Source organism: Erithacus rubecula (genome assembly GCF_903797595.1).
Source record: "Erithacus rubecula genome assembly, chromosome: 4".
Lineage (NCBI taxonomy): Eukaryota > Metazoa > Chordata > Aves > Passeriformes > Muscicapidae > Erithacus > Erithacus rubecula.
In genome coordinates this window covers 60,475,534-60,497,910 of record NC_136686.1, presented here as the reverse complement: position 1 = coordinate 60,497,910, position 22,377 = coordinate 60,475,534, and the positions used below count along the sequence as shown (strand labels likewise).

The window sequence follows — 22,377 nt, the reverse complement described above, 5'->3', positions numbered from 1 at the left end:
AGCTGGAAAATGAGAACAGAACTCTAATGTTGGGAAAATTGTTTTGAATTTGCCATGCTAACCTTTTTGGCACCATCTCAGGATAACAAAGGATACCTATTCAGTCTGTTGAGCATCTCAGATGCCAGCTGAAGCCCAGGAAAATTAATAAAAAACACTAAACAGCAGCTTGGAGAGGAGTTCTAGAAAGAGACGAGATTTGAGATTTTGCACTAATACTTTACTCACTGAATATGGTTTTAGCTTAGTGTGAGTTCACATTTGGATTTTGGTATCCTTTTTGATACTATATATCATAAATAAGAAGAAGTATTAAATTTTTCACAATGACATCTTTCAAAGGAAAAATTCCATTTGGACTGCCTTGGAAATAGAAATGCTTACATTTTGTAGTCATATGATGACAGAGAATGAGTCTTTCAGAAATGTCTTAATTGTATGTTAGTGGGGCAGTTTGGGTTTTCTTTTTTTAGGAAAAATGCAAATATTTCAATAAGAACTCACAGTATCACAATCAAAGGGGTCTTCACTAACCTTAACAGGCACCAGGTCATGCTGGTTTACAGCAGATCTTAATGGCCAAAGGCAGAACACCTGTATGTCTCAGTACTATAGAGAGGTGTCAGTAATAAAATCCCATCAGGTGGATGCAAACTCATCTCTGCTGAGGTCTGTGCTTGGAGGCAGAGCCTGCATTGCCTTCTCCACTGACAATATCTCAAGTACTCATGCTGAGCTACTGCCAGACAGCTGGCACATCAGCATAAAATCCTCTGCAACCTGCAATTGTGTGCAAGAATGGGAGCAAATAGCTGTGTGATTTAGCTTGTGCTCCTGTGGTTCAGCTGCTGCTGGCACAGCTTCCAGCTGATTCAAAGCAAGCTCAGGTATGTGGCTGTGACCTGCTCTTGGAGAACTAACAGGCAGACATGACCTGCTCCCAGCTCCTGATTATACAGCAGCCTCCAGGAGTCCTTGGGCACTCTGATGATTTACTTCTGTCATTTCAACAAAGCTGTGTATTTTTTTTCTCTGTCTTAGTAGTTCATATATTTTATTCTTCTTGAACAGATCTGTCCTCTCCCATCCATGTATCCTGCTATTACATTTATTAGCATTTCATTATATTATTGTTCTGTGTTCTTTTCAGTTTGCTGGCATGCAGACATGTCTTATTAAATCTTTCTCTCCAGATATTATTATCTCTGGTTGCCTACCAATTTTTTTAGCGCATTATTGTCAAATGCATATATTAGTTTTCATTTTCCTTTCTTTGTGATTCTTTTTTTCTGTAAAAAAACAATGAGAAGTATAAAGACTTAACATTACTTTAATGCTTCATCCTATTTAATAAGTGCAATTGTTAATGTCTAAAATGCACCTTGTGTAATCCTGAATGATTATATTCATGAGATCTTAATTACAGAGAACTTTATTCCTTAATTAATGTATTCCAGACATCTGTAGTTTTGATGTATAAAAACCTAGTTCTTGCCATATTTTTAAGTCACACATGCAAAAAGGAAAGGAAGTTTTCTGGTACTTGTTGGCAGTTTAAGGGGTAGGTGCTTGGCACTTTTAAATCTGATGCTGTTAATTGTCACAGTGCTTTCATCAGGCTTTTGATACTGCCCAATCCTACAGGCACCTAGTCAGATTATTAGTTTTTAATATATAGATGACCTAAGGTTCCAGACTCAGACATTTAAAATGCAAAGGGGAGAAGCTATACTGCAAAAGCAGTAAGTGCAAAAAATGTAAAAAGCAGATCCCTTTTTCTTTAAAGTGAGAAAGTGTATACAACTAGAATCTTTTCACCCCCATCCACTTAGGAGCATGCTGTTTAACGATGCTAAGCAATAATGTAATTAAATGGTTAATGCAAGGGTTGATCCTCCTCTAAAACAGAGCTGGGAACAGAAGCTGAAATGACTTTTTGGAAGGGAGAGGCAGGAGGAATTCTGACCCTCTTCCTGGCGCTTTACAACGTGAAACCACAAAGCAATTGAGGAATCAGCGCACGGCACGTGGGTTCAAACCCTCCCTGGAAGCAGCCAGGGCTGCACATCGCCGAAACCTCCCTGAACTTTCCAGTGAATACAGCAGCCTGACAGCCCGGCTTCCCGCTGGGTGGATCTGCAACTCCAGGAGGGAATGGCACTTCTTGTTTTTAATTAGCAAAGGTGAAAGGTGAATTAAAACTAGCTGTTTGGCAAGTCCGAGCAAGGGGCTCAGCTCTGAGGAGCACCAAGGAGGAGGGTGCTTTCTCTTTTTTTCCGTTTTTTTTCCCCTTCCCTCCCTCCTTCTCTGAATGAATTGCCTTGCAGGAGGGACTGAAAATACAGCTTCTTCCTGAATCCACTGGCAGAGTTACTAAAGACAGCTCAAGACACAACACTGCAGAGTAACGCCTTGGAATGTCCTTGCACTTTATAAACAATTGTCCTAGGGAGGGAATATTTTTACATGACATTTGCACAGCTTGACAAATGGCTAGCCGGGGCTGTGTGCTGCTCTGATGAACGCTGAATTTCCCACAGAGACACCCCACAAACTGACCAAAGAGAGAGAATTAAACTGCACTGGCGAACTCGAAGTGGAAGTTGGAGCCTTAAAAACGCCCCACCAAAACAACAAACAAACAGCAGCAGCTCAGTGAAGAGCACAAGAAATTTCTCTTGGGCAGGATGGCATCTGCTCAGGACCTTGTAATCCTGGCACTGTGTGGCTTGTTACTAGAGTTACCGGCTGGATGTCACGCAGCAGATACGAGGCAACCAAGGCTACGTCTGTCACATAAAGGTAGGTCAGTGTGTCAGGTTTTTAAAGACTTTAAACTCTCCAAGTTCACTGACTTCACTGAATGTATTGCATCAGGATTAAATTATGGTCCTTTTGATAGAGTAACATATTCCTGTTCAGAAATATTGTGAATTGTTTCCTTGTACTAAACTGCATCCTAGATTAAGTTTACTGAATTCTGGAAGACTTAAGGTACTTGCAGTGATGGTTTTAGACCACTGAAATATTCTACCTGAAAGTGTGTTAGAATTGCATGTCATTCTGTCTTACTCTCCATGCTGTAAGAAGGCTGACAGATCCCTTGTTAAGAGGGAAAGAAATGGAGAAGGTAACCTGAAATTATTGCTGGATAAATGTACATCATGTAACCCTTGAGCAATTAAATGTCTGTTTCATTTTAGAATTCTATCTGTCTACAAATATAGCTAAGGCAAAAGGACTGAATTCCTGTGCAACCATATGATTCATTTTCTGAACTAGCAAGTGTCATCACACTATAATTAAAATGAGTACCTGCCAATGTAAGTCTGTTTGCTGTTTAACTGAGTTATCCAAAGGAAATATGTTATTTTTTCTGACATATTTATGCAGAATACTTGTAACTTTTATTTTTGCTTAAAATTATTTAAGTGCCAGTTACCTGAAGGCTGAACCATTCTTCCTTAGCTTCTTTAGTATCCCTGTTCTGTCCTGGATTGCATGTGATTTAAACTCTTCCCTATGATTTTACAAATATATATATATAAATATATATATAAATAAATGCCTGTGCACAGCCACTGCATTTCAGTTCTCTGCAGCAGAACATACATTTATAGATTATATACTTAGACAGGTATGACAGATGATCATTGCAATAGGAGAAAAAAATGCAATTGTCCAAGATAAACTGATAATTGGCCGATCAATAATGTTTGGATATTGCCTCTAAGGCACGGATGAAAAGAAAATGCTTTTTTGCTGACATAGTTAGGAATGAACAAATTCCAATTTACTCAAGAACATTTCAGTGGTTATACAAGTGATAACTAAGCTGCCTCAGTGTGGAGTTCATTAGAATACCTATTTTGAGAATGGCCAAGACTTAAGAATTAGCAGCATCTAGAGCTCCATGTGCGTACAGCTGTACTCTAAACAAGGTTTAATTGTGTTTTATATAGCATGCTAAATTAGCAATTATAAGGAAGGGAGAAGCTGAATAGAATAATTGGTCTGAAAGTCTTGTAGGAAGCCATAAGAAATGGGGTTTGCTTTTATAGGGCAGTGAAATGTTTTAGAGAAAAGTATTTTTCATGACAAGCTGTCTTGTAAGTAAACAATTCATTGCTCTGAAAAAAATAAATTATATGACCTTTTTTGACACATAAATCACTTTTCTTTTAACCTATGGTTTCAGAGTAGACTAGGAATGAGTGCCAAATGCTAATTGCATAATCTTTTCACATATCTTAATGTTGAAAATTTGGATTTGAATATTGATTTATTTCTAGATCTAACTGCTAGGACTATAATTATTATTGATATTTGTTTGCTTCTGGTGGGGTAATGGAGAGGAGAAAAGCACAGTAAATGAGACAAATAGACCTTGTGTTATGCTGGTTCAGGACTTTGGCTTAGCTGACAGTTTTGGCAAGCTCCCCACTGTGGTGTTGTGATTATTAGCTACTTCTCTGCTCACTTGTAGTAGTATTTGCTTTCTAATGGTTGGAACTGGTGTACATTTCACTACATACTACTTCTCTTTTCAGCAGTGAGCCAATAATTTGGCCATAACACATCATAACTCTGATATCTTCAAAGAGATCTTAAATCCTCAGTTTCTCACAGAGGGCCACCTTACCTGATGGCAATTCCCTCAGATCCAGAAAGATCTGTCCTCATGAATCCCCTACCACAGTCACACACATTACCATCTTATATTCCACCTTGTACAAAATACCCTATCACATTTTTCACACTTAGGAAATGTGGCTGATTTTAGGGGCAGTGTTGCAGTCAGGGAGTGCCTGAGCACACATCCCCACTCAAGGGCTGTAAGTGGCATACCTGCCTGCCACCCTGGGAACAGCCACTGCACCCTCCCAGCCAGAAGAATGTAGCGACCAAGCATGAAGACAATGAGCAAATGTCACTGCTGTCCTCACTAATTAAACAGGAACAGCAGGAGGGACCCTCATCTTAATTGCATTTGTTGCAGAGAAAGGCTGCTGTGGGCACCAGGGAGATGTGGGGTGGTCATGCACCCTCTGTGTGAAGGTGCTTCAGCCTGTCCTGAGTGGCTGTTGTGGTGCAGAGGATGAAGCCCATATGTGTAAATTTTCATCATGGAGTAGCTGCAGCCTCAGATAAAGATTTCACTGCAAAGATCCTGCAGCATGGAAGTCAGCAGGCCTGCTAACTGCCTGCCTTTGGAGCTGCAGATGTTGGTGGCTAATTTGGGTTCAGGCCCTTGCAAGACAGGGTAGTGCTGGCTGGAAAGTTAAAAGCTTCTGTGATGAGTTATGGACATCAGATTTTTTGTTATGGAAGGATATTGAAAACCTGTCCATGTTCAAGACTTGTTTCCTTAGAGTTAAAGAATTGCATAAGTTAGAAAGAGATTCTACGTTAATTTTGTTTTTTATAAATTCACAAATTTTCTCTTCAAATAATTTTTAAAGTGGTGTTCAACGAAAGTGAGTAAGGGATCTGACAGTGAATGGGAACCTTTTGCTCTCATAGCAAACTAGACCTTCACCTGCAGTGCACACATGTCTCCAAACCCACAGCAACAAGATCAGGTCCTAACCCTTGCAGAGGGGTCGCCTGATGGATGGGAATACCACAATCCCCCTGCCAATTAAGGGGTGTAATGTGCAGCCCCTGTGTGACTCCATGGCCATTTGCTCTGATTCAGTGGGAGTTAATGAAAGTCCTGCATTCATGAACTACTGTTAAACCTGTCAAGTCAATGCAAACTGTAATGGTGATTTTTGCTAAGGTAAATGATGGTCTTTAGTCACAGTAAACTCAAATATGAATATTGCCATTTCTTTATCAGATGAGAATTGATCCCATAACCACCAGGTTCTAACTTCATTTGCAGTAAGTTCAGATAGATCTATAGCCAGAACTTGAAGGTGTTTTCCTCAAACCGTCCTCTTGTAGAAAATTTATACAGCAATTAGTGCAATTGTGGTATTAGTGTTACGATTGCACAAATGGTCAGTGTTTGAAGATAACCAACCACCGTATGTGTACTCCAATAGCTTCATGTTGATTTTTAGAGATAAAAATGTGCTATAGCTTATTATTACAGAGAAATAGATTTCTGCACTATTAAGTTATAGGTTGACAAGTTCATTTAAAATCATTAGCTCATTTTACATACAGTACAGACTCTGGCTAATGAGGTGTTAATGGAAGCCAAGCTTCAGCCCCTGTTCTTTATAGGCTGCTGGTTAAATTCTTTCCCAGTATCCCACAGTTTGAGTTCTCTCAATGGGAAATACATAATTAAGGTGAAATCAGCACACACTGTGTGTTAAAAAGAAACTATTGACATTGCAGATTGAAATGGATTGGGTTTCCAGAGGACAGGAGGAATATATTTTTATAAGCCTAACAGAGATACACTGGAAGGAAGCATGTGAGCCTGAAAGGCCCATGAAGGATCTAATTGTATAATTCAAGCATTATACATGGTTTTCTTTGTATTTCTAATTGGTTTGGAATTTTTTTTTTCCTAGTTCATAAATATGGTAAAGAACAAAGGTAATACAGTATGAAAATGAGGTGTTGAGCATTTAGAGTGGTCTGTACAATTCTGTTGCTGCAGTGGGGTCTCGTGCAGCTATATGAAGCAATGTGCACATCTTGGGGGATCTGTTTCTGTTTTATCCACTACATTCTCTTGAGTGACTTGAGGGATTTTGGCATTACCTGACCTCAGGTTGTGTATCTATACACTGGACACTGTTCTTGTCTGAAAGAAGTGTGGTTAAGAAGTTTTTGTGCCTGCCTCACCCATTGAAATGTCTTTTTTACCTGTTGTTGAAACTGCTTGCAACTTTCTACAGTAGAGGCAAGCTGCAGCAGTCAGAAGGAGACAACTGAACTTTGAAGGAAATCATCTGGGTTAAAAAATGTATTATCCAAGCACAAATATTTCAAATAGTAACATACTGCTAAAGAAGGGAGACATGAAATGTTGCAGACGAAACCTCATGCTCTGTGTTCATAGTCAGATTTTAATATGCCAAATGTGTAATCTATTTAATGTGAAACCATTTAGGGTTCTTAGATGACTAATCATCTTGGAGGGCTGCTGAGGTCTGTTACATCAGAAAAAATGTTTGATTGCCAGTTGTAGGATCCACAGTTTCAACCTACCTACTTAACTTTCCTGATACTTGCAGTTTAGAATTTATTGTAATTAAGACTAAGAGTTTCACCATGCTTATCCATGATACCTTACTCTCTTCTCTAACTAGAGGGCAGTAAAATTTCCTCAGGGGCTAAGAACTATATTGAGTAACAAAAATGTAGGGAATATTTAGACCACCATTTTCAAATTCTCAAGTAGGCAAATATATTTTATTAAAGTATTCTATTTTCAGTTAGTAATCACCTGGCCACATAAATCATGGCTAATTAATGACTAGCCACATAATCCAGAACTGAATCATGACTGAGTCAATTGCATGCATGAAAATGTTTTCTACATTTTTTTTAACAACTTTCACTGGTTTTGAATGACTAGGAAAGAGCAGCTCTCCTACCAAAGTAAATTCAAATTCAATAATACCAAGATAAGGAACTGACTTGTGGTCTATGCTTATATATTGTCCAAAGAAGTCTATGTACAAAAAATAAGAGGCTATAATATATGTACTTAAACACACACATATTTAAATATATGTGTATATATATCTGTAAAATGAGTGTGTATATAACAGATTGAAGGAGTTTTTTTATTTCTTGCATTGAATTAAAGAGCAGTAAAATTCCATGGATTTAGAAACTAATGGCCTTTTTTATGGCTCTACAACTGAATGCGCTTGGGTATAAGGACTGATAACCAGAATTATGAGTGTTTGGAAAAAACACATGACAAGTTATGTTTTATAATTCTCGAGGCCACACAGAACTCAATGGCAGCTTAGAAATATCTTGGGCAAAGATGCACAAGCATCTCTAGGCCACTTATGAGGCAGAGGGCAGAGCTTTTGCACCTCCCACTGGATAAGCAACTGCTTGTCTACCAACATTTAGGACATTTATCTACCCATATCACAAAGGGTGGCTGAGAGGAAGTTCATGAGTGCTCACAAGTAATCCTAGAGTGACATGCTCACTGAGACAGGGATTTTTTTGGCAGAGAATTCATGCTAGTTCCTTCCATACCTGCAGTTTGTTGACAAAGGCTGCTGTAAGTATTGCAGAGGCAGAGCTCTGAAGCGATAAGCGCCATGCAAGAGCAGAATGTTTGCAGCCTAACATCAATCACTTGCTGTTCCTGCTTTAAAGAGCTCTGTGCTAGCTGGAGGTGCAAGACCAGAATATCCTGCATGTTGCTGCTTCTCTGCAGCTAACTCCCTGCTTTCAAAGTGATAACACCATCTGCTATTTTAAACTCTTCATCAGATATTGTACTCATCGTTATTCCACTGAAACCAGGCGTTACATTTTGCTTAAATGAGAATGGGATTAATGCTGTTTGCATGATTTATAGGATGGTGTGCAAGGGTGAGCATCTGTGTCAGGCCTTTTGAGAAACTTCTGATCAATAAATGTACTAAAAGTGTGCAGTGGAAATATTGTGTAGTATTAAAACTGCTCCCCTGGTTTCTTCATGTAGCTAGGCAAATATGATGAAGCTGTAGCATGCAGACACTGTTAATTACAAAAATCATAATTTCTTAAGAAATTTGTAGCCTGTAGGGATAAAGATGGGAATCTGTGTTTTACAGGGGAAAAAAGCCCTCTTGAGTATACTATTTAAAATGTTTTGTGTTGGTTAGTTAATGTTTGGCATTTATTTAAATCAGTTAAGGATTCAGAATTAAACACGAAAGATCATGTTGAAAAAGAATGAAAATATTGCACTATAAAAATATTTATAGTATACTTTAGCTGTAATTTCAAACTCCTGTTAAGAAAAGACTCGTGTATTGTTTCTTTAAAATTATTTAAGAAGTTTTAAAAATAAATTCCATCTTTAAATTGGTGAAAAATTTAAATTGTCATCCTCAAGATTCAGTTTGAGGAATGTAATCTACTGAGCCTGTTGTATATATTAAAACAAAGGAAACCATCATGATTCCCTCAGAGCAATGTTTTAAAACCAATGTGTTTATCTCACCTTGACATACTTCATTTTTCCCTTGATCTTGGTTCTTCTGATCACCCTCAAGGCTACAAATTCTTATTTTGGGAGAGAGATTTCTTCTTGTTAACAACTTCAATTGAAAGTTGACTTCAGTGTGCTTTTCTTCATTTTCTTAGTTTAAGCTATAAATTGATATGCTTTCATTTATGCTGCATCCCTTTGGCAAGCTGTTTTAAAGCAGTCTAAACATTTTTTCCCTTTCAAAACAATGTAAAGCAGGAATGTACCATTATGTATTTTTTTTTCCTTACCCTGTGATGATTTTCCTACCTATAAAAATCATCCAAGCAAAAGTATTTTGAGATAAATTTTGTTTGATGTTTTAAAAAAATTCTTTTAAAATACAATATTGCAAACACAAGGAGTGGTTTCTCTGGTTTCTCTCAGGGTTATTTGTGGCATTTTGATGCTAGACCTCTTCAAAGGATTTGTAAATTGCAGCACATTACAATCAAGAATCCAAATGCACTGTTTAGCTGCACTTCTCTTGGTGAATGTATAATCTTAGTGACCAATCTTTGTTCTTCTTCTAGTCTACTCACTTTACCTGAAATTTAGAGGACCTTCAGAATGTAATGGCATGTCAAAAGTTCCTTTTACAGTTTCTCTGCAAGTATGTACAGGAGGTCTGCAACCACAAAGTTGTCAAAGGGATTCCTGCCAAACATCTTGGCCCTGGCATCACACCCAGCCTGTGTGTGCAGCCAATGGCTGCAAAACTTGAATCACTCATGTAGCTGCACAATAATTTTTGGTGGAGTAAAAGTTGAATCTCATCTTTAAATTACTTTTTATTAGTCTCAGGTGAAAGCAGAGGACTGGCAGTTGTTTATGTCATGTCTTTCTACCCTGTCTCTTTATTGCCTCTTCTGTCAGTCAGAATCTGCTCAACTCTTATTAAAATTAACGAGTCTCCCAGTTCCATGTAATGATCTCAGATTTGTTCCTGAAACCAGTGTTGTGTTTCAGACTGAAAATTCATTTGCCCTGTGGAAGTGCCAACCTTTTCCCTCATAAACTCTACAAGAACAGAATCAATTCTGTGTACCAGGAAGCAGCAACACTCCATCCTCTTGTCTTTGCTTTTCCATGGAGAAACAGTGCCATAGCACTTTCTGAAACTCACCTGCCTGTTCCTGATGGGTTCCTGGTACTTAGACCTCCGGTATCAAGGAGCTGGTTTCGTAAACTTTTGCAAATTACAAAGTCATTGCAAAAGAAACCTTCTAATGGTTAAATGGCAAAGGCTAGTTTGACAGAGACATGTAGCATTCAAAAATTATATCATCATACGTGGTTGAATTTTCGTATCAGAAATTCCTAGTTGTGAAGGAAACTTTTCAGTTGAGGAAGATCATATAAGAAACATGAGACTTGCCTGCAAGTGAATTTATTGCAATATAGTTCAAAGGATCTTTATGAATATTTAATGTCAAAATACAGAAAAAAATAAAGGCCAAAAATGTTACTAATGCAAACTTTAAAAAACCCCCAAACTCAACCAAAAAAATGTCTAGTAGCTAAAAATGGGAGAAAGACAAAACTATCACTGACAGCTTCTCCTATCTCTTTGGCCTGAGCAAAAGATGTTCATTACTTATAAGAATTTGATGACAGAATATACAGTACTCTTCAGACTGTGGTTTGGCAGGAACAGATATGAAAAATGTTGTTTATCATCCTTGTGAAATCATGTTGCTAGCACTTTTATTTCATCAGTAATGAAGAATTTCAGGTTTTAGGAGATTTGCTTGTTCAGCAATTGCAGTTTACCTTCTCCTTCTATATTTTTTTAAAATCCCCCAAAACCTCCAGAAGTATATTTACATTCAAACATATATTCTCAACCCATGCTAGACCCCTCTAACATGATGATGGGTCTTCTCCCCTCACCCCCCAAAAATAATTCTCTAAGTCAAGGGACCAGTGCTTGGAAGATAGGCATTCAGTGAAAGAAGATTTAACTCCTCTTCACATCCTTAATGTATCAGTTCTCTACTTCTTCTTTGTTTATTTTCATCTAAAGGATTCCTGACTTCATACTGTGAAGCAATTGAAGCTTCTGTGGGGAGTCAAACAATGGGGTTTTTACTGTTGCTAAGTTTGCTTTATAAGCTTTTTCTTACAACACATTTGTTTAATAGGCCTAGTAAAGTGGTGAATGCAGCTGTAAATATATCTTTTATTTGTTGATGTGCAATAAACACATCACAAGGATGTCGGTCTTTTCTTACTCTGATCTTCCTGACATTGGTGAAAGGAAATTGTACAGAATGAATGAAAAGTGCCTTAAACTGATTGCAGAAAACAACAGTCCCCACATACCTAAGGGTTAGTACCTTGTTTCTCCTTTAACAGATGGTTTCTCCCAGCAGTGTTACTAAAACTTAATAATAGCAAAATAATAGGTTTCTTGATGTGAGGGAACTATTCCAGATAGCACTATTCACTGGGGTCATCGCTGAAGGTCATTTTTCATCCAGAAAGCTAAAGGTTAGCAAGTGTTGCTCAATTCCATGAGCTCCTGCAACTCTTTATTTATGATTAAGCTAAGTGCTCTCCTGTGGGTGTGTGGTAAAAGCCAAGAGTAAAGGAAAATAAACCCATTCCTTTATATATTAAATATTTCATCTTAGTTGATTGAGAATGGTATGATGCAAAGCTTGAAAATATGTGCTGTCTGAGAGCCCAGAAAGACATAAGCTGTCTTGGAGATCTTGTTCTTATTAATGTTGTTGCTGAGAAAATGTCTTGTCTTTACGTGCCTGTGTTTACATGCAGTAAGTCATTATTCTCTGCTTATCTTAGGCATGGCCATGTCCTCCTGCATATTTTTGGGTTACACAAGCATCTGGGATAGCAGTAATTTCTAAACACACTCCTGAGAAGGTGTTAAAGTATTCAGCAGGTTCAGTACTTATTATATCTCATAACTGGGCTGTAAACAGTCCCAAGCACTTTACTGATTCCATCATATTCCTTTTTGAGGGACTGCAGCTTCTGTGGTTTAACACTCAAGCTCTGCAGTGGGTAATTTCATTTCTAGAAGAATTGAATTCTTGTTATTAGAATGCTCCACGTTTAGAAGTCAAAGTTACAGTAAAGAGTGTTCCTCCAACAACAGCTCTATATGCAGTATACTGTCCTTAAATTCTGCTGCTAAATGTATGAAACCTTTTTACAAAAACAGAATAATTAATGAAAAAATAGAACAGGGGCCTTATTTCACTAATTACAATAGCAAACCTCTCATAAATTTTTGTGACTACAAAGTTGATAGGATTTTCCTTGCTCCTGACGTTACTCTCTGAAAGAGGTGATCCATTTGGTCATTGCATTTCACCTGGAGTTGTATTTCTGTTGCTCTTGAGTCTAGAGGGAGAACAGTGGTCAGCTTAAACCAGAGTCCTTACATTTCAATAAAAGATGTATTTGGGAAGAATGTCTGATGATAGGTCTAGCATGTTACACATGCAAGGATAAAACTCTTTGGCTGAGAATGACTTATTGCAGAATGTACAAGCTACAGCACTATTGCCTTGATAAAGTATAAGTGAAAATATTATTCCTAAGTAGTGTATCTTTGGTCTAATAATGGTCTGGAAGAAGAGGGTGGAGGTATAGTCTTTTGAGCAGTGACCTGGGCATGTGAGCTGCACCCAGAGCTGCTGGACACAATTGTCTCTGGATCACAGCAATGACTGATGTGCTCTGCACCTGCCTCCATGCACACTATACTGATTTAGATTAAGCATGACAAGCTTAGGTTAAGCAGCTTTCAGAACAGTTTAAACTAAATTGATGTACTTCTGTATTGAAATAGGTGAGCCACTCACAGCTGTCTGCCACAGCTCAGCTACTTATTAGGAAAAAAGCAGTAAAAATTGCTAGAGATTAGATACAAGCTGTGTAAGTTATTTCCACTGCACACAAAGTGGCCTTAAAGACAGTATCTTAAAACTTTGGTTCCAAAGTATTTGATCTTATATGTGTAATGTTAATTGTACAAATTGCTTATTTGATAAAAAGTTAATTTGGGGTTTGCTTAAAAGATCAAAATCAAATGCACAGATTCTTTGAGGCCATCCCTGTAGTATGATTGATTAAAATCAATTATGACAAAAGTTGTTTTATTTTCATACCTCAGGCATTACAACTTGAAACTTTGAAAATTTTGATTTATATTTATAATTTCACTTTCCATTTTCTTCTATGGTTAAACACTTTGGAAAATTTTTAGAATTACACTTACTGTCCTGCTTTGTCATAAAGAAAATGGTATTTCCAGAAGATGCTTCTTTGAGGCTTTTATATGTGTGGGTACATATCATTTAGAATTGTGAAATACACTTTAAAAGTGCTATATGTGGTCTCTGTTATTTTCTTGGCATGGAACAATCCCTTACTTTCTTAGGAAATGAAACAAACTACTTCATAATATCAGGTTAATGGATTTCTCTTTTGTGGTTTCACAGCTACTGCTTTAATATGTAATAGCACTAAAATCTTTGAGCTGTAAAATTAGATGTCTGGGCTGTTGAAAACTCCTTGTACTTTTAATTTAAGAGTAAAAGAAAACTAAATACTTACAGCACGGATATTTGAAAATAATAATAACTATTGTTTATACATTCTTTTGAAACAGTTCCTGAAGTGTGCTGTGAATTTGATAGCAACATAGAAATACTTTACCTTGGGATTGTTGAAAGGTAACAGAAATATTGACATGTCCTGATACCTGATACCAGTGCCTGGGAATGCTGCAGGACTCAGGAGGAATATCTGAGAGTTAAACTTGTCATGTCTTAGCATGTTTTAGATTTTAAATGGTGTATACTGTAAATTAACATGCAGAAAGTAGGTCTCTAACCTGTGATGAAAAGGCACTCGAGTTTTTCTGAATTAGTCATACACTGTATGAGGACTGTGGCCCTGCTCCAGCCTTGTTGCTTGTTTGGACTCTGCATTCAGCTGCTCACCACACACTGGTAAAGTCTCTACAGGTGTTGATTCCTGTGTGAATTTTTTCTCAGTGGTTTTGCTTTGTAAGTGTTTCATCCTTCAGTCTATAGGGTCTGCTCTTGCCAGGCAATTTAATTTAGGTGCCCGAGGTTAGATACTACAGCATCCACCCGAGCACCATAATTAGGGTTGCAAACACATTACAGTAGCACAGGGTGAGAACGTGTTCCTGTTGGCATCTGAGAGTCCTGCAGTTGGTTTCACAGGAATTGTGACAATGCTGATAGTGCTTACTCACTGCAGGATTGTTTACTGACTTTAAAAAATGCATTTGAGAGCACTAGAGCGTGGAGGTAAATCCTGGGAGCAGGTTCCATAATTGGATTTTAAAGCCTTCCTGATCTTAATGCTGTTGGTTGGACAAACCTTGCTTTTAATCCATCAGTTCCTAACCTAAACATATACTGGTTTTTAATCCTTAAAAAGACCTCACACCTGCTGAAAATGCAGAAGATGAACCCAAATAAAGACCTCACAACTGATGGCTGGTGTCTGTCTTGATGGTGAAATCTAGAGATCTGATATATTGCTTATAGAAGTTATAGTACCCATGGAACTTGCCTTTGTATTTTTATAATCAAACTATTTTGTTTTTGGAAAGCCAAGGCCTTTTATTTCACTGAGAGTTTTTTTTTAATTTTATTTTATTGAGTTTATTGGATCAGGAATAATGTGCTAATAATTAGATTTGAGAGAACTGAATTCAACTGAAATTTTACAGAAAACTTTCATCAAGCTCCTGGGATGCTCTAGTATTTAAGTCTTGCTAAATCTCATAATTTGCTTCCCAGTAGAATTATACAACCTACATGGAGAATAAAACTTCCTTCCAACTACCTATTGTTTTACCTCATGAGACTGAAATACCTTGAGTAGTGTGACACTGTCAGTAAGGCATAAGAACAAAGACATGCCTCAATAGCAGGCTATCATTAAAGAAGATAAATTTGGAAAATGAAAGATGTATTCTACACTCCCATAACCTTGTATCACATGTCCCTTGGGTTTTTTCTGTTCTTTCCTCTGCTGAAGTAGTCTGAGATGTTATTTTCTTTATTACTAGCTTTCTTAAGATCTTCACTTTTTAAATTAAATCACTTAATTCTCCCAAAGTCATACTCACTTTTCCTCATTCCTAATGTTTTCTTACTGCAGGTTTAAGGGTATCCCAGGCACTAAGGTCTCCCTTACAGTAACTGTATACCTCTCATGTAGCCTTCAACAGAATTTATTCAACTCTATTTATTCATTAAACAACTATTTGGCTCTCTAGGTTGGCAAAAAATAGCAGAAGCATGGGCTTGTTGACCAGTTAGTTTGCCTGTGCTAATTGACAGTTAATTGCCCTACTAATTGTATTAGTTGTCTAATGTTTTATTCTCCTTTTTTAAGGGGCTAATGGAGTATTTCTATTCCTTAGCTGCTGACTTTCAGGAAATTTGGAAAAACTTCATGGTTTTTAGACTGTCCCTACTCCTCTCTCTTTTCCCACAAAATTTAAAATTGGTCAGTGGGTTCTCAGGTGTCATAGGGAACATGGATTGTGTCACCAATTAGCAGAGTGCTCCAGAACACCTGATTTTATAAAGAAATTAGACTTGTTTGCATCACAAGGCAAATAATTTTTACTGTGATAAATCATTCCTCTCTTTTGGTCATTCCAAACTGATAATTCTGTAAAAAAGTCAGATAACTACTGTCATTTCAGTGGCAACATAATTACCTTTTCCAATATTTTGTATGGAAATTCCAGTCTCCTGTGTTGCACTAAATCTGTGTTCTCAAGGATGAAGATAATTAAAATTAATAAAAACATGGGGTTTTGTTTTGAAGTTTTTTGGCCTGTAACAGTAATTGAAGACAGTGCAATAAATGAGTACTTGGAAGCTCTTCCTTGCTTTCAGATGGGTTAGAATTGTTATCCTAGCCCTTCCCTCTAGGATTTTGACATACTTTTATTCCCAGGGGATTCTTGGAGATGTACATACATGTGGAGATTTCTGGAGTATGAATATTAAAACAAGAAGCCAAAGAATGGTGGAAGTGTCCCAGATCAATATAGTGCTGAAGGAAAAAAAGACCACATAAGTTCTATGTGACTGGAAGATGAAAGAATCCTCTCTAAATAAAATTTTGCACTGGATGTTTTAGAGAAGATCATATAGCTGAGGTAGTGAGATGGAGCTTCATCTACCCTCAGTCAAACCCACTAAATCAGTATGGGCAATCTTTTGTCAAAAGACTTGTTAGTATGAAAATTGCAAGAAAAAACAATTCAGGCTGGCAGTTGAAAAGTGTATAGACAAACAAGCTAAGAATACCATCTATAGGTATGTGAGAGCATTCTACTTTAGGAGGAATAACAAAAAAGTATTCTCTATTTACTTTGTATTATCTTAGATTATGTCATTCTCAGCTCAGACTGATAAACTGGTAATAAATTGTTATATGTTTTGCCAACAAGCAGGTTTTTTATCTGTAATCTCTAAATTTTTTAAGTGCAGCATTTTATTTAAAGTGCTTTGAGATACTAAGTTAGATAAATTAACCTTTTTCCTTTTATTGATTGTGCTCTAAATGCATTCCAAAAATTCTAGTGGGCTGATGAAAACAAATTTTTCCTTAAGCTGCTGCCATTTGTTCTTTTGTAATGTTTATCTAGATACTGTTAATTAACTTCAATTTTACAGATAGTTTAGGAATGTTAAAGGAGACTTGTCCTATCTCAATTGTCAGAAACAGTAGCAATACTTTGAAAAAGTAAATGGCTGTTGTCTTTCAATTTTAGTCCCCACAATAATGATTATTTTTGTTTACAGATAAGCATTTAATTCAGGAATTCTATATGAAGTGATTTAGTGATGACTGCCATTTTAATAAGCTGAGATACAACATTTTTCTTTGAAGTCCCATGTTTTGAAATTAGAGATATTTAAGAATATGTCATAGTTTTTGAAATTGATAGTGTGCAGCATTGCATAAAATTCTCAGAAACAATTTTCAATGTTTCAAATATTGGAAAACAATGACAGTAAATTGAAAGAGCTTTGCACGTATTTCTGAAAATATTGCATGCTTTTTTGGAAAATCTCATCTGCCATTATAAGAGCTTCTACACTGGCAAAATTGCTTTTTTTTATGAATGTCAATAAGTAGTAAAACTTTTAAACATTATCAGTGACATTAAATTATCCTTTTTCTCTAGGACAGAAGTGTATCATCATTTCTTGAAACAAGTACGACTTGAAAAGATATTTGATTAAATTATTGTGGTGAAGAACAAAGCAAATGTTCAGTTGTTCATTCATTTTAAAGTAGCATTGGTGACATGGATCCTTCTGTAGACAACTTCCCTGGTTTGGGGTTTGCCTAGATTTTCAGATTTAACATTAACTTTGCAATTCACACATGCAGGGCTCAGGAACAGTTTCCAGTGGTATAACAAATCCGTTTCAAGAAGGAGTCATTTAACATGCAAAATAGAATTTCTTTAGAGGTTTTCTTTATTATGCCAGAAAATCAATTCACAAAAGAGATGTCCAAGATATGTTTTAATGTAATATTAAGGTTTTTTGTAGCATCACTAATCATAGTCAAGACCATGCCTTTTACATTGTCTCCAGGAGAAGTAGTACCATATCTTTATGGCTCTCTCTGTGTACTCTACATCAATTTAAGAAATAAATGCACTTCTCATATTTTAGACTACATGTACTTTGTTTCAATAGTTGTATCAAAATAGGTTCTTGTTTATATACCCTGGAAGTGTTTCCACCCATTTTGTGTGGCATGTGCTTATTCCTCAATTTTGGGACCTCTGGATGAAGAAATGCTTAGAGATCTTCATAAAAAGAGGAATTTCTGTACTGTCTGTTAGTCTTTTTCTTAGAAGTTGAAAGAAAAAATGAAAACACAGAAAGCAACAGTTAAATTTCAGCTCGAGGTATAGGATTTAGTTGTGCTGGGGGAGGTTTATGTTGGATATTAGAAAAAGTTTCTACACTGAAAGGGTTGTCAAGAATTGAATTAGGCTGCCTAGAGAAGTGTATAGATGGAATGTTTACAGTTTGTGGTGGGTTGGCAGTTCTGGGCTTGTGGTTGAACTCAAGATTGTAGGGGCCTTTTCCAACCTAAATTATTCTATGATTCTATGTTTTGTGATGTTTGAAAAGACATAGGCCCACCATTTCTTTCAACTCTGTCAATCTGATCCTAATCTCATTCAGGTAAGAATGTATTTTCTGAAGGAGAGAAAAGATATATTTTTTCTCTTGATAGAAAATTTGGATGCATGTTTTAAGGTTCGTTTTCCCTTCTTTTGTTTGTTTTTGTGGGTTTTCTTTTTTTTTTTTTTCTAAAAAGTACTGGAGAATGGTAGAAACTAGAAACAGACTTCATGCTCCTCTTAATATAAAATTGGCAGATACCTGTTTAATATATTCTTCTCCTATCCTTGTATGATATCCAAAAACCCCCAGAATTAAACTGACATCCACGTTTGATATCAAGAATTCATTTTTTCACAGTTTTCCTTATTCTCCTTTCTGGTGCTGACACTATAGTTTAACAAAGTCCTGCTGAGGTAATGACTGGCAATGGGCTTTAACTGCCTTCCTTTGAGAGTTTTTTTATATACAACTTCTTCTGTGTGCTCAGGTTGTTACAGGAAGTTGGAAACTCTTTTGTGCTCTTTAGCCTGTACTGATGTCTGGAATATCAGTAACTCCTGGTTCTAAACCACACACTTGTTTTAGGGTTACTTTTAGCTTTGTGGAACTAGATTTCAATAAGAATTGACAATGGCAATGAGAAAAGAGACATCAAATTATCAGTCAACTGCAGAAGACATCAAAAACTCACACTGGTGTGCATTACAACTGAATGAGATAAGGAGAAACCTCTACAAATTTTCTGGAAAATTGCCTATTATTTAAAGCATTTAATCTGAGATTACATCATGTTTGTTGGCAGTGGAACTGTACAACTTTTGGCTTCCAAAGCTGTCAAGTTTTTTCAGAGATGGGCTTTACTTTTTTTTCATTTGCTCCTTTAGACTTCCACTGCAACCTGGAAAAAGTCTAAAGAATTTTTGTAGCAGTAATTTTTGTGTTAACTCTTAGACATGGACAACCAATGACTGAATTCGTAGTTGAAATTGTTCAACTTTTGATCTAAGAAAAATGTTTCAACCTGCAGTAAATTCTTGGGTAAAGTGTGTATGGCTAAGTTATTAGAATATATTTTTGATATATTGTTCAGACTATCCAGAGTTTAATAACAGATGAAACTTTCTTCTTTCCTTGGATAATCTGGAAAGAGAGAGACATAACTAAACAGAACAATAGATCATTCATGACTACTGAATAAATGGTGTGTTTTTGTCTTCCCAAGCTGAGAATTTCAAAGTGAATATTTTGTGTTTGCTGTCTATGTTAAAAGCATAGATTCCCTTGGTTAAAGATTTTTTAATGATGACTGATGATATAAGAATATTTGGAATTTCTTCTGAGTTGTTAAAATCAGTATAATGAATTCAGAAATATCTAATGAATAATGCATTGCATTCTATGTTAATTTTAAGTTTAACTAGTCTCTCAGATGTTGATCAAATAGTTCTAGAAAAATATTCTATAGAAAAAGGGGTAGAGAAAGGACAAGACCTTCCTATTTAAATATACATCCCATTTATACTAATTATTGTATGCATTAAGTCGAATCTTGAACAAGATTTGAGCTATATATCACATGAGGAAGCTCAAGTTCAGCATATCCTCAGAACATGTGTTTGGGACTTCTGTGAATATATCCTCTGACGTTTTAGTGCCTCAGCTGGCTGAGTCTCATGTGATCTTTTCCAAATTTTGAGGCAACTTGTGGGTTTGGAAGCTGAATTAGTTTTGTTTTCATTGCATACCCACTGGAAAATCAGGACAGAACTAGTTCATGTACCACAAGCTGGGCTTTTCACTTCATTTGCAATTCTCCTAGACTTAGCCTAAAGGTTCCTGTGTGAAGGAGAGCCTAGGAAAAGCCCACATTAACACTAGTGAAGAAGCATGAAGTGTCATCCTTTGAAATGTTACTTATTTCTTTCTGTTCGTAGTTATTACTTATCTTGGCAGTGTCAGAGACATGCTGGTGAATTTGTATTGTTTGAGAACTTAAGTTGATTTTTAGGCTCTGGTGCTTATTAATAATATTCAGGTAGAATACTCCATTTGAATTGGTAAAATAGTATGATAAAGTAATCTTTCTGGGTTTTTATGCATCCACACCCAGTTTTTGGTTTTGATTCTTTAGTTCATTTGAACTGTTCTTGTAGTAATTTGCTCTTAGGATTATTGCTGGACCTGTAAGAGAAAAGGAATATTCTGTGAGCACTCAGAGAGCAGAAACTAAATATTTCATCTAAATTGATTAACCAGTATCTCCCTAATCTTGACCTGTGTATTTTTGAATGCTGTCCTATGTTGCAGTTACAGACACGTATCCACTGAATAAAGTGTGGTCTTCCTGTTCTTTCAGATCTTCAGTCAGTGGAACAGTTGGGTTATTTTCCTCATTAGGACACAATCTAACTGAAATGCTAATTGTCATGCTGTGAGATCACAATCCTACATTTGAGGACATGTAACATCTGAAATACCTGCAGAAAATACCTTGTATCTAAAAGCTTCTGCTTTTTTCAAATGTTTTGGCATTAGAAGTTGTAGTCTCTTGTTTTCCTTATCTACATTTTGGGAAAATCACAACCAGACTCCATTAATACAATGTGGGAAGTGACTGACTTATTTTAAAGCCAGTTAGCAAAGATTCACATAAGCCACACTCCAAAATGATTGCTTTGTTGAAATGAAAACCAAAACAAAGAACAGCAGTGTTGTAGGATATGAAATATTTAGATAGTTTATCTAAGTATCTCTGCTATTTCCCTTGTGCCTTGTTTTTACCCCTGTGTTTATAACTAGGATCAGAAATGGAAGTGTAACAATATTCTTAAGGAAGATACAGAATTACAAAAAAAATCCCCAAGATATTATTTTCTTTGTATATTCATTTCATCTTAAATAAGAATTTCTAGCATTGCTAGTTCTGTACTTGGCAATACAGTTTGAGGTAAGCATTTTTAGGACAAATTGATTATTTGGAACTGCTGGAATGGAATCCAATGCTGCCTTTCCACATCTATAATTGGTGATCTCAGACTTACATAAGCACATTGAAAACAGATTTGAACTGAGGAATTATGTTGCATTAATTTGTATTATGGTTTGATGGAATTTGACACAACTTTAAATACCAAGTTTTCACTTGCCATGATTAATGCAAGTTTTCAAAATGTCTTTTTTTCCTTTTTCTAAGCTGCCTTACATTTGTAAAGGAGATATGGGTTTCTCTTTACTTGAATGTCATCATATCACATCCTGAATTGGAAGGGCCCCATAAGGATCATTGAGTCCAGCTCCTGGCCCTGCACAGGACACCTCCAGAGTCACACCCTGTGCTGAGAGCACTGTCCAAACACTTCTGGAGCTCTGCCAGGCTTGGTGCTGTGACCACTGACCTGGGGAGCCTGTTCAGTGTCCAGCCACCCTCTGGGGGAAAAACCTTTTGTCTGATATCCAGCCTAAACCTCCCCTGACTCATCTCCATGTCATTTCCTTGTGTCCTGTCACTGGGCACCAGGGAAGAGATCAATGTCTGCCCCTGCCCTTCCCTCGTGAGGAGGCTGCAGATCAGGTGAGCTCTCTGTCCAGTCTCCTCCAGGCTGAACAAGTGACTCCAACCACTCCTTGTACAGCTTTCCCTCTACACCTTTCACCATCCTCACAGCCCTCCCTACAACAGCTCTCTGTCCTCACATTGTGGAGCCCAAAACTGCACACAGACTCCAGGTGAGGCTGAACTAATGCAGAACAGAAAACAATCCTCAGCCTCTGTGCTGATGGCCCCAGGACATGGCTGGGTCCTCCTGGTGCCAGGGCACTGCTGATCCATGTCCTAATTATTAATAGTAGTAGTAGTATTTAAAATAATATCAAGAGTTGCAGAAATTTTTCAACCTGATCCCAGAGAGATGAAAAAGATTGTGTGTTTATTTATCTCTGCATTTTTTCTCCTTATGAATGCATAGCTCAGCCTATGGAAAATAACAATGAACAACAACAAAGTAGATTGCATGA

General features: G+C 36.8%; 1 protein-coding gene across 2 annotated transcripts in view; it reads left to right on the top strand.

Annotated features, from left to right (window-relative positions):
- The first annotated feature begins 868 nt into the window (after positions 1–868).
- SEMA3E (semaphorin 3E) overlaps positions 869–22,377 on the top strand; it is a 127,777-nt gene continuing 106,268 nt past the window's right edge. Inside the window, exons 1-2 of one of the 2 annotated variants that reach the window (XM_079303591.1) lie at positions 869–887; positions 2,328–2,802. In XM_079303591.1, coding sequence (XP_079159717.1) covers positions 2,688–2,802 — 115 coding nt within the window. In that variant the 5' untranslated portion in view covers positions 869–887; positions 2,328–2,687. Of the gene's footprint in view, positions 888–2,109; positions 2,803–22,377 lie in introns of those variants that run through there. The other variant, XM_079303590.1, reaches the window with a different exon arrangement.